Source organism: Monodon monoceros, unplaced genomic scaffold, assembly GCF_005190385.1.
Source record: "Monodon monoceros isolate NGI ecotype Baffin Bay Population unplaced genomic scaffold, NGI_Narwhal_1 Super_Scaffold_22, whole genome shotgun sequence".
NCBI classification, from domain to species: domain Eukaryota; kingdom Metazoa; phylum Chordata; class Mammalia; order Artiodactyla; family Monodontidae; genus Monodon; species Monodon monoceros.
Window position 1 is genome coordinate 108173130 of NW_021703779.1, and position 13249 is coordinate 108186378.

At 35.6% G+C, this 13249-nt stretch overlaps 1 protein-coding gene across 8 annotated transcripts in view; it reads right to left on the reverse strand.

Annotated features, from left to right (window-relative positions):
* SMARCA1 (SWI/SNF related, matrix associated, actin dependent regulator of chromatin, subfamily a, member 1) overlaps positions 1 to 13249 on the reverse strand; it is a 69233-nt gene that overhangs the window by 25786 nt on the left and 30198 nt on the right. For 7 of the 8 annotated variants that reach the window (XM_029241399.1, XM_029241398.1, XM_029241400.1 and 4 more), the window contains 3 exons: positions 11052 to 11171; positions 3646 to 3756; positions 3271 to 3384 (listed from right to left, as the gene is read on the reverse strand). In XM_029241399.1, the coding sequence (XP_029097232.1) occupies positions 3271 to 3384; positions 3646 to 3756; positions 11052 to 11171 (345 nt within the window). Of the gene's footprint in view, positions 1 to 1883; positions 2001 to 3270; positions 3385 to 3645; positions 3757 to 11051; positions 11172 to 13249 lie in introns of all 8 variants that reach the window. The other variant, XM_029241405.1, reaches the window with a different exon arrangement.

Here is a 13249-nt window from a genome sequence, read left to right on the forward strand (position 1 = left end):
GCACGTGGGATCTTCCCGGACCGGGGCACGAACCCGCGTCCCCTGCATCGGCAGGCGGACTCTCAACCACTGCGCCACCAGGGAAGCCCAGCCAGAGTGATTTTTAAAAATGTAAGTTTGATCATATTCTACCTCTTATAAGTGGCTTGACCTTGAGCAAATTACTCAGGGCAAATTACTCAACCTCTGTATGCCTCAGTTTCCCCACCTGTAAAATGGGTATGTAGTTCCAGGGCTCTTCTGAGAATACTGAGCTAATCATTTCTCAACAACTAAGAAGAGTAAGCAACACAAGTAAGGACTAAATAACTACCTGCTGTCATTATTCCATCACCCACCTGCCCCTCTGCCTTAAAAACATCTCAAAGGCTCTTTGCTCTGAAGTTCAACCTAATTAATATGACCTATAATTAATGTTCAGTGCTCCACTTGATCCAACTCAACCAACTCACCAGTTTCATCTCAAGTCATTCTCCTTCTCACCACTCCCTAGCAACACTGGCCTTCTTTCAGTTTCTGAAGGGGCAATCCTCCTTCCTACCACAACACCTTTGTACATGTGGCTCCCCCACCTGAACGCTTCTGTCCCACACTTCACTTGGCTAATTCCTGTGTATCTCTCTGATCTCAACTTAAATGGTGGTCCTTAGGGACCACCTCCCTGATCTCCCACTCCACACTAGATACCCACGTTATGATCCCTCATAGCACCCTTTGTAAGAACTGAAAACAAGTAACGTCACTACGCTGTGCTTTCAGCTTAATGTCTGTCTCCTCCATTAGAACGTGAGTACTGTGCACTGAGGAACCCCCACTGTCTTATTCGTCAGTTTATCCTCAGACCTTGACATAGGACCTGGCATAGGGGAGCACTCGATAAATATGTATTAAATGAAAAACAGTCCTCCTTTCACTCACACTCCCTCTCCAGTCACTTCTCTCCGGGAGGTGAGGAACAGAAAACAGTAAGGTGCCATAGCATGGATGCCGTGCCATCTCCCCTCTGCTCACTCATCCCTTTCCTCTCTTCTCGCACCTTCCTCCTTCCTATCACCCTTCGCAGCTGTCCCTTCATTCCTCCCTCTTCTAAGGTTTCCTCTCTCCTCCATCTCCTTCCAGCTGGCCACCACCCAACTGTCATGTAAGACCCTGACCCTTAACCACAAACTGCCTGTAATGAAAGGCACTATTTACATTAAAACCAGAGCTGTGGCGAGAATGTGGTGGGCACTGTATTATTACAGGGAACAGAATTTCAGTATCTCCAAAGAAGGAGCATAAACAGTTATATTAGCAGACGTGATTCTTTTATTGCTGCTACTTGACTACCACTTGGCTCACCTCCCAAACAACATGTCAAACCACTGTAAACACAGTCCTTATTTAGGGCTGCTGAAAGAAGCAGAGTTATGTCAGATGCAGAAATAGCCCAGAATGTCTGAGTGGAAAGAGCATAGCATTTGAATGCTCAGAACCCGTGTTTGAGACCAGCACCCTTGGCAACTCTGTTAGCTACCTGACCTTGAACAAGTCATTTAACCTCAATGAACTTGTTTCCTCACCTATTATACAGAAGTGATAATAACACCTATCTCGCAGGGTTTCTAAGAAACCAAATGAAGTATGTGGTAAAACATTTATTCAATTATAAGATGCTCTACACAGATATTTGGTTGATTACTGAGGTCTAACATTTCAATTTAATTCTCCTTTAAGTCTCACTAATAATAGTCAATAAAAGTTAACAGAAAATAATGATCTAAACCTAAAATGTTTAATAATTCTTAGCGGGATCATGTATATATTTGTTTACCTCGTGAAATCTTATTCACTACTTTATTAATTTTACTATTTTTATTTTACATTTTAAACCTATAACTTGCCTGTTTCTTCTACCATATCGCTGTTTTCACTTTCTTTGAAACTGGTTTTATGCCTGATCCGATGTTCAACCATGATTCCTGTACTCTTCTACAACTTCCTAAGGATTTTATCCAGTCCTGTTGGTTAAATACATTCAAATTTAATCATATTTCCCTAACCAGATTATAACTAACCACTTTATATATTTTTATACTTATATTCACCCTAACTTTCTTGTTCCTATTTATATATATTTCCACTTATAGTCACCTTAAGTTTCTTGTCCCTATTTATATATATCTAAACTTTGGTACATAAACAGCAAGCAAAACTTTTTTGCTCTATTTCAAATGACAGTGCTCCCACTTTGGACAAATAGTAGAAACACTCTAGAGATTCATTCAGTTCCAAAATATTTTTTAACATCTTTATTAGAGTATAACTGCTTTACAATAGTGTGTCAGTTTCTGCTTTATAACAAAGTGAGTCAGTTATACATATACATATGTCCCCATATCTCTTCCCTCAGTTCGAAAATATTAACTAAATATCTTATATATATATGGAGCTTTTCTAGGCATATTACAGTTACTAATCAAAATAACTGGTCACAGTTCCACTTGTAATAAAAGTTCACAAAATAAATTTTAAAACACAGCTTCCAATTCATAAAACATAAATCTTCATAAAATTATAACAGTGTTAATACTTTTATAATTTTGTTCACACTATTGACTATTATTTGGTCATCCCTTTCCACTCACTACGAAGCCAATTTCAACATACAGAAATAACCTGGTATGCTTAATCTCTCAATGTGATAGCTGTAAGTATGACAAACATTATATTTCACTCACTATAAACGGGTTCTTATCTACCTATATAAGTAAGAAATTTGAATTCCAAAACATCATTTTTAAGTTCCATAATTCATTATCGTGTTTATCATTATTTTAACACCTAAGTGACCACAATCTACTAACCACCAACAGGGCTTCTATCAATCTATGAGCAATAAACACAAAAATACTATTTCTTGGTCATTTTGAGGAAAATAACCAAACATTTCCTATCATCTATTATACATTCACTTCTATTTAAACACATACCTATTGTTTATTCTACATATTCTTTGAGCACCTGAACACGAGCATTATTAAAATGGTATTACTATTTTGAAATATTGGATAATTCTCCACTAATCTCATTTAGTGATGATGTTACTGGTGATTGGGTAGCTTGATGCTTTGCTTCTAGTTAAACCTCCTCTTTGGTTTTAAAAACACCACTATTTTGACTTACTCTTAAGTTCTCTCACATTAAAATGGAACACTTTCTAGTCTAGCTTGATACATTATATTAGCTTAAAAGATTGTATTATGCTAATCCAAAAAACTGAAAAATTACCTTATAGCCTATGGTCTTCCTATAATAAAGAATTTCCTTTTCGAGGAGCTCAAATAAGCGTGGTGGGAAAAACTGAAAATCCTGAATATTTGGCTGTTTTGGAGGTCGTGGAGCCTGCAGGGGAGAAAATGCATTACATATATATTTGTTTTCAGTACATGAAGTGAACACACTTATCTTTTATTATTTCTTTTATATATAGAAAAATAAATACAATGGAATCCATTTATATGGCTGGAGCATATCAAGTACTTTTCTGTATTGTTATATTTTAGGGACTAAGATTTAGCACTAATATAAGTAAATCTGAATCAGAGACCACGTTACAAGAGAATTCTACTGTAGGACATAAAACCTGGCCTCATACTGCTTTACCTTTGGAATCTTTGGCTCACTAACACGTAAAGCCTCTCTGAAGTAGGCATCCACCGCATAGTTGGCTTTGCGTTCTCGTTTGGGAGGTTCAATCCATTCCACCATTCCAAGCTATACACGAAAACAAGAATGAGGAGTTTAATAATTCCAAATTTTTTTATAAATATCAAGCACATCAAGGTTGTAGAAGTGTGAGAAAACCAAAGCCATTAGGAAGAATCAAACCTTGCTTTGTAAAACTCTAATTGGAAAAGATACATGCACCCCAAAAGAATCTGAAAAAGAAATAACTAAATCACTTTGCTGTACACTTGAAACTAACACAATATTGTAAATCAACTATACTTCAATTAAAAAAAAAAACTTGCTTTATAAGTCACAGTTATACATCCCAACTTCCAAAACCTCATACTGTATACCAAGTTTAGGTGCAAGTGCAAGGATGGTTTTCTTTTTTTTTTAAGTAAGTTTGAAACTTAGCTCTTCCTTAGTGATTGAGAAGAATTTGCATAATCTGGTTAATATTTTATGTCAAAATAAATAAATAGCATCTAATATAGGAGGAAAACTAATATTGATTCTGGTAACTGTGTTAAGTGTATGAATTAGAAAGTAGCTGAAAGGCATAAATAATGAATATCAACATGACAGCCACATATCCCTTCAAATCAAGAGAAATTTTAAAATAAGACCTCTTGGTAAGGTAGCTGTGGGAAAAGCCAGTGGAATCAGAAAGACCTGAATTTGAAACCAGGTTCTGCCACTTTACCAACTGTATAACTCTGAAGAAATTATTTTCTCCATCTGTAAAATGGGAATAATAATAATACCTACTCTGAGGATTAAATGTGACCATATACGTGAAAGCATTAGGTAAACTGCCAAGAGTTAAATGTAAGTTATTATTAAATATCCAAAGTGGTGTGAACAATGATTTCGTAGCCTTACAAAACTTTACCCCAATATCAGCTAGAAAATGCAATTTAAAAGTCAATATACAAAAGTGACAATATAAAGTTCTGGAGTCTGTAGGTATGCTTTTCTAGTTCAGATATTTTTCTTGACTTCACAGTGCCTAGCCTACTACTTTTACACAAAAGAGGCCATTAATCTATTGGGCTGGCTAAAAGTTTTGTTTGGTTTTTTTCTGTAAGATGGCTCTAGTAGCACTTACTTGTCTTTAACTTCATTTGAAATAATTCTGTTAGATTGTATGTGACAGCTGTCATATCAGCGTGCATTTAAAAAAAAAGACTTATCAAAATTGGTGAATTTTTGTGTAGCCATTTTAACAATGAAGATGGAAGAAAAAAAGCAACATTTCCAGCATATTATACGTTATTTTTCAAGAAAGGTAGAAATGCAAAAAAAAAAAAGATTTGTGCAGTGTATGGAGAAGGTGCTGTGACTGATCAAACGTGTCAAAAGTGGTCTGCGAAGTTTCGTGCGGGAGATTTCTCACTGGACGATGCTCCACAGTCAGGTAGACCAGTTGGAGTTGATAGCGATCAAATCGAGTTATTGAGAACAATCAACGTTATACCACGCGGGAGGTAGCCAACATGCTCAAAATATTCAAATCAAGCACTGAAAATATTTGCACTAGGTTGGTTATGTGAATCGCTTTGATGTTCGAGTTCCACATAAGTTAAGCGAAAAAAACCTTCTTGACCATATTTCCGCTCTACTTAAACATAATGAAAATGTTCCATTTTAAAACAAATTGTGACGGGTGATGAAAAGTGGGTACTCTACAGTAATGTGGAATGGAAGAGATCGTGGGGCAAGTGAAATGAACCACCAACAACCACCCCAAAGGTCAGTCTTCATCCAAAGAAGGTGATGTTGTGTATATGGTGGGATTGGAAGGGAGTCCTCTGTTATGAGCTCCTTCTGGAAATCCAAACGATTAATTCCAACAAGTACTGCTCCCAATTAGACCAACTGAAAGCAGCACTCGATGATTAGTCAACAGAAAATGCATAATCTTCCATCAGGGTAACACAAGACCGCATGTTTCTTTGAGGACCAGACAAAAACTGTTACAGCTTGGCTGGGAAGTTCTGATTCATCTGCCGTATTCACCAGACATTGCACCTTCAGATTTCCAATTATTTTGGTCTTTACAAAATTCTCTTAATGGAAAAAGATTTCAATTCCCTGGAAGACTGTAAAAGGAACCTCGAACAGTTCTCTGCTCAAAAAGATAAAAAGTTTTGGGAAGATGGAATTATGAAGTTGCCTGAAAAATGCCAGAAGGTAGTGAAACAACAGGGTGAATACGTTGTTCAATGAAGTTCTTGGTGAAAATGAAAAATGTGTCTTTTATTTTTACTTAAAAACCGAAGGCACTTTTTGGCCAATCCAATACAATTAATGGTCCCACTCTATTTGACCTCATCTACAGGCTGAGTTCTAACCTTGTTATCACATTTTAAGAGTGGAAGATAAACTAAGATGACTAGAATGGTTAGAAATCATAAACTCTGTGTCTAGAGAAGTAAAGACTAAAGACAAAATGGTGGCATCCACATATGGAAAAGTCTATCAGATAGAAAAAAATGTTCTTTGTTGATCTATAAGATTAAAACCAACATGGAAAGTCACAAGAAAGTAGATTGCTACTCAATATAATTTAACAAATATGTCTTAAGTACCTATTTGCAAGTGTCAAGGATACAAAAATGAATAAAACAATCTCTTCCACCAAGGAGCTTATAAGCCAAATAAGAAGTATTTTGAGGTACTTCCCTGGTGGCACAGTGGATAAGACTCTGTGCTTCCAATGCAGGGGGCCCAGATTCAATCCCTGGTCAGGGAACTGTATCCCACATGCATGCTGCAACTAAGAGTTTGCATGCCACAACTAAGAGTTTTTTGCATGCTACAACTAAGAAGCCCACCTGCCTCAACTAAGGAGCCCACGTGCCACAACTAAGGTGCCCGCCTGCCTCATCTAAGGAGCCTGTGTGCCACAACTAAGACCCGGTGCAACCAAATAAATAAATATTTTTTTTTAAATAGAAGTATTCTGAGAACCAGAGAATATAACACAGTGAAATGAAATATCCTGAATAAGAATCCCAACATGACCGAGTTCAACCAGAGGTTGGATGGGGGGAAGAAAAAAAAACAGAGGCTAGATAACTGTCCTAGATGTTATCGATGGGATTTCTTAATCACAAACAAGGTTAGACTAAATGTCTCTTTTACCTCTAAAAAGTTCACGAGATGGATAATGTGAGTTATGTAAGATGATGAGTTTTGTTTTGTTTTTCCCCTCAGATGGGTTAATGTGAGATGACAGCAATAGAAAAGATTTTTTTTTTTTTTTTTTTGCGGTACGCGGGCCTCTCACTGTTGTGGCCTCTCCCGTTGCGGAGCACAGGCTCCGGACGCACAGGCTCAGCAGCCATGGCTCACGGGCCTAGCCGCTCCGCGGCATGTGGGATCTTCCCGGACCAGGGCACGAACCCATGCCCCCTGCATCAGCAGGCGGACTCTCAACCACTGCGCCACCAGGGAAGCCCGAAAAGATATTTTTTAATAACCAATATTTATTTGTCTCAATTGGGATGAAAAATCAATAATAACTTAACTTTCTAAAAGTAATGTATTTGGCCATTTAACCTATACTTGTTTGAAGGTTTAGATATTCAAATGTGAAATAAGTATTAAAGGCCAATTCCTGGATTTTCAAAAACAGAATAAATCATGCTAAATTAGTTTGTTTTAGATAAGACTACATTAATACAAACTTATTCAGGTTAATTTATTCAGAATCAATTTCAGTCAATATGACTTAATTCACCAGGTATGGTTATAAACTAATGCAACTGGTTCGACAAATCTTATATAAAAATCTACCTCACTGTGCAATTTCCATATGTATGAACAACATTCTTGCAGGTTTTCAATTCTCTTCAAAGGACAGTATGAACTTATTTTATGAACCTATCTAGAAAATATGGAAAGACATAATAAAAATATAATTTCAACTCAGAATATTCAGAAAAAAATCTGATTTAGTCAGTCAATTATAAAAGTCATCATAATTGTTATCATTAAAATTTCTTTATATCTGTACATCATTATTTTGCTAGAATTAGAAACACAGGAAAACTTGTTATATTAGAAATGGACAAATATTTTACTAAGCCTAATTTTCCTCTAAGAAAGTAGGTAGGAAGCACCACTGATATTTAGACTTTTCACTGTTACTTTATAAAACACTTATAATAACAATAAGCCCAAGGGAATAATTGTAAAATTAATAAAATTCATATCACATAATGAGATCTAAAAAGCATATTAGGAAGGCAGTTTGCACTCTGTGTATGCAGGCTGTCACCTCCATCTCCTCAGAGTAAGCCATAAGTAGTCTGAATTAAGGTTACAGATAGAATAACCACATAGATTTTGGTCAAGATACTAAAAACTAACCAGAAATAATGATAGCAACAAAGCATTATCAACATACTAGTTGCAATGCAAATTAAAATGGCTCACCTCTGATTTTTCAGTAAAATCAATACCCAAGAATAAGCTTTTTTATTTTAAAAAATTCATTCTGTCAGTTAAAAAATATAACAGCTTTATAGAACAATTTGAGTAACAAAATAAAAATGATAGAATTGTATTATAACTCAAAAAATAACTCTCCTTGAGTCCATGTTGATATAAATAAAAGAGTACATAAATAAATGGGGAGAAGGGACAGCTCTTCCTTACAGAAAAATCCCAATTAATAAATGTAGATGGAATGAAGGAAATACAAAATTACCGTTAAGTAAACACTGCAATAACTATTGCAGGCAAACTCCACCAAGAGATACTAAAACCAGTGGGCAAAAATTTGAGGCGTATCTCCCCCCACCAAGATACTTATCAATTACAAAGGGATAAATGGGAACTCTACAGTGGAAAAAGCCAGCAGACATCACCTCAACAAAGCGACTAAGGTTACTGTCCCCAGTAACATGACATAGTGATGTCATATGTTCCCTGGTATGATGTACTGAGAAAGACGTAACATCCCTTCCAACACATTCTTGCTAAAAATGCATAATGTCAATCAAATCATGAAAAAAATGTCGAACAACCCCAAAGTGAGATTCAAACTACAAGACAACTGAACAATACTCTTCAAGAGGGTCAAGGTCATGAAAAACAAAGAAAGACTGAGAACTATCACAGATTAGAAGAGACCAAGGAGACACAGCAACAAAATGCAATGTGGGTCAAGAGAATGAGAAGACAAGACACAGACTGGGAGAAACTGTTTGCAAAAGACATATCTGATGAGAGACTATTATCCAAAATATACAAAGAACTCTTAAAACTCAACAATAAGAAAACAACCATTCTGATTTTTAAATGGGCGAAAGATCTGAGGAGACACTTCCCCGATGAAATATACAGATGGCAAATAAGCAAATGAAAAGATGCTCCCCATCATATGTCATCAGTGAAATGCAAACTAAAACAAAGACATACTACTACACACCTACTAAAATGGCAAAAATCCAGAACACTGTCAACACCAAATGCTGGTGAGAATGTGGCGCAACAGGAACTCTCATTCACTGCCCACGGGAATGTAAAATAGTATGGCCACTTTGGAAGACAGGTTGGCAGTTTCTTACAAAATTAAACATACTCTTACCATACAGTCCAACAATCGTGCTCCTTGGGATTTACCCAAAGGAGTTGAAAATCTATGTCCACACAAAAACCTGCACACAAATGTTTATGGCAGCTTTATTCATAATTATCAAAACTTGGAAGCAACCAAGATGTCCTTCAGTAGATAAATGCATAAATAAGCTGTAGTACATCCAGAAAATGGAATATAACTCAACACTACAAAGAAATGAGCTATCAAGCCATGAAAAGACATGAAGGAACTTTAAATGCATATTACTAAGTGAAAGAAGCCAATTGGAAAAGGCTACATACTGTATGATTCCAACTATATAATATTCTGGAAAGGGCAAGACTATGGAGAAAGTGCAAAGATCATTTGTTGCTAGGGGTTGACAGGAGGGTGGGATTAACAGGCAGCACACAGAGGGTTTTTAGGGCAGTGAAACTATTCTGGATATCATAATGGTGGATACCAGTCATTTATACATTTATCCAAACCCACAGACTGTACAACACCAAAAGTGAATCCTAATGTAAACGATGGACTTTGAATGATAATGATGTCAGTGTAGGTTCGACTGGTGTGGGATGTTGACAGTGGAGGAAGCTGCTGGGGGGAGGCAGATGGAATATGGGAAGTCTTTGTATTTTCCACTTGATTTTGCTATGAACCTAAAACTGCTCTTAAAAATAAAACTCTGTTTTTAAAAACTGCAATGTGGGATCCTGGATTATAAACCCTGGAACAGGGAGAGGACATTAGGGGGAAAACATGTTAATTTCCTGGACTTGCTCACTGTAATATGATTAAGTAAATTGCTAACATTAGGGGAAGCTGAGTGAAGGATATATGTGAACTCTTTACTAGTTTTTGCAATAAAGTCTGAAGTCATTTGAAAATTAAAAGTTTTAAAAATTACAGCCATAATTTCAGTTTAAACAGACAAAATAAATTAAATTCCCATTTCTTCAAGAGACCTTTGTTGTCCATGAAGTATATTACAGGGCATTCTTTTATAAATGAGACCACCTGTAACAAAGTCCTTCTGGCATTTAAGTAACTATATGTTAACAATAATATTATCACTAATATAATTAATACTAAGTGCTACATATTTTGTTCTAATTACTCTATAATGTAATTACTCCAACCTCCATTTGATAGGTGAAAAAACTGATTATCCAAAGTCACTTAATTATGGTTACCAAACGGGAAAGGGGGGGAAGGATAAATTAGGAGTTTGGGATTAACATATACACACTACTACATATCAAATAGATAACCAACAAAGACCTACTGTACGGCACAGGGAACTATACTCAATATTTTGTAATAACCTATAAGGGAAAAGAATCTGAAAATAATACATATGTATGTATAACTGAATCGCTTTGCTGTATACCTAAAAGTAACACAACATCGTAAATCAACTATACTTCAATAAAAAAAAATTTAAGTCAATTAGTGATCGAGTTGTGATTTCAGCTTTAGAATCCAGGAACTCAACCACATCCTATACTGCTTCTCAAAAACAAAAGTGGTGGTAGTGGTAGTAGCAGCAACGGCAAAAATGATGTTGATGGTGATGGTAATAATAATAATAATAAACCAGCCCTTAGATAAGATCATTTTGACATACATCACTTTCACTCTGTAGCACAGTATTACGATAGGTAAGTGCCAGTGTTTTGTTAAATATATAATTGTTACGGGAAGAAATGCTAATTTGAGAATCTAATGGTTGAGTGTAAAAAGTTACCTTCTGTTTTTCTCTATAATCTTCTCCTTCAAACTTGTACAAACTTTGTTCAGTGTCCATTCTAAAATTTCTCAGAGAAGACTCTCCCATTTTCTGCAAGCGTTCATTCATCTCTGCAGTCTAAAGTTGAATGCATTGAAATTAGAAAATTATCACTGAATTACTTATAAAAATCTGTGGATTTTCTAACTTTTTAAAAGTCAGGTTTTGATATGAAATATGCAGTCTGTTAATTTACAAGGTAATAATGCAATGTTAACATCAAACTTGAATATAAATTTAATTTGCCCCAAGTATTTTAAATACTTAAATGGCTCTTAAGTGTTCTCACTTAGGCTTTCTTTAAAATCTTTTGTCATTGAAAATGTAGCCATATTATAATTTCTGCTGCATAATTTTAATGGGACACATGGCTAATGCTAAAACAAAGGCAAACTTGGATTAAACAACACATTTGCACACTAACATGAAACACAGTAACACAAGATTGTTCAAATTCCAACATATGACTTCAGATACATGAAAAGGTACTAAATATCACTAATCGTCAGGGAAATGCAAATCAAAGCTACAATGAGATATCACCTCACACCTGTTAGAATGGCCATCATCAAAAAGTCTACAAATAATAAATGCTGGAGAGGATGTGGAGAAAAGGGAACCCTCCTACACTGTTGGTGGGAGTGTAAATTGGTTAAGGCAATGTAGAAAACAGTATGGAGGTTCCTCAAAAAATTAAAAATAGAGCTACCATATGATCCAGCAATTCCAAATTCCACTCCTGGGAATTTATTTGAAGGAAATGAAGACACTAACTTGAAAAGATACCTACCTGCACCCCCATGTTCGTTACAGCACTATTTACAATAGCCAAGACTTGGAAACAACCTAAGCGCCCATCGATGGATGAATGGATAAAGAAAATGTGGTGTAAATGTATACAATGGAACATTACTCAGCCATTAAAGAGAAGGAGATCCTGCCATTTGAGACAACGTGGATGGACCTTGAGGCTATTATGCTAAATGAAATAAGTCAGACAGAGAAAGAAAAATACCATATGATCTCACTGATATGTGGAATCTAAAAAAAAGAAAACCTAACTCATAGACCCAGAGAACAGATTGGCTGGTTGCCAGAGGTGGGGGGTGGGAGGTCAGTTGTAAAATAAATAAGTGCTGGGGCTATAATATAAATGTATGGAGATATAGCCTCAGAAACAAAAAATAGTCTGAAAAGTAAATTCGACCAATTTACAGGAAATACAGTACATAAGTGAACATGGTAAAATACCCCGTGGGGATGGAATCAGCAAAATCTAGACTGTGAGCAACTCAAAAGGCAAACAATCCAGTTTCTTCACCAAATAAATTACAAGGGAAATAATACATAAATGGAGGGAGAAACTACAGATTAAAAAAGATACATATGACATATCAACCAATGACAATGTATAGACCTTATATGCATTCTGATTTTAAAAAAAGTTTTAAAAAAGTTTAGCTACTTCTGAGATAATTGGAAATTTGAATTATAACTGGATTTTTGCTGTTAAAGAATTACTGGGGTTTTTCAGGTGGGACAATGCCATCATGGTTATGTTTTTAAAGAGTTCTTATACTTTAGAAATACATAGTGAAATATTTACAGCTGAAATGATATGGCTGAGATTTGCTCCCAAATAATCCAGGAAGGGGGAAGATGAACTGGGGATGTGAATGGGGCAGGACTTGTTGATGGTTGTTGGAAACAGATGATAAGTACATGGGGGTTCATTACACTATTCTGTCTACTTTTGCTTATGTTTGAAATTATCCATAATAATTTGTGAAAAAAGGTAAATTCAACACAGAATTGCAATATTCTGAAACAGCTTATTATACTTTAACAAATAATGTTTTAATATTTTACAAAATGTTCACAAAAGTTTCAGTTAACACAATGTAGCAGTAGATAATTTCTAATCCCATGCAAAAAAGTCACAAAAATGCAGTCCTGATACAAGTGATTAAACACAACATTTTTTGGGCTTTTAAGTAGAGTAAATACCAATATTATAAGCATGAGATATAAGGTCACTCAATTTTAAACTCCGGTTCTTACTCTTCTCACCAAAAATTAAACTAAAAAAAACCCTAAATTATCCCTGGATATAAATCTACAAATTCTTAGAACACGAGTCATTTGAAACAACACAC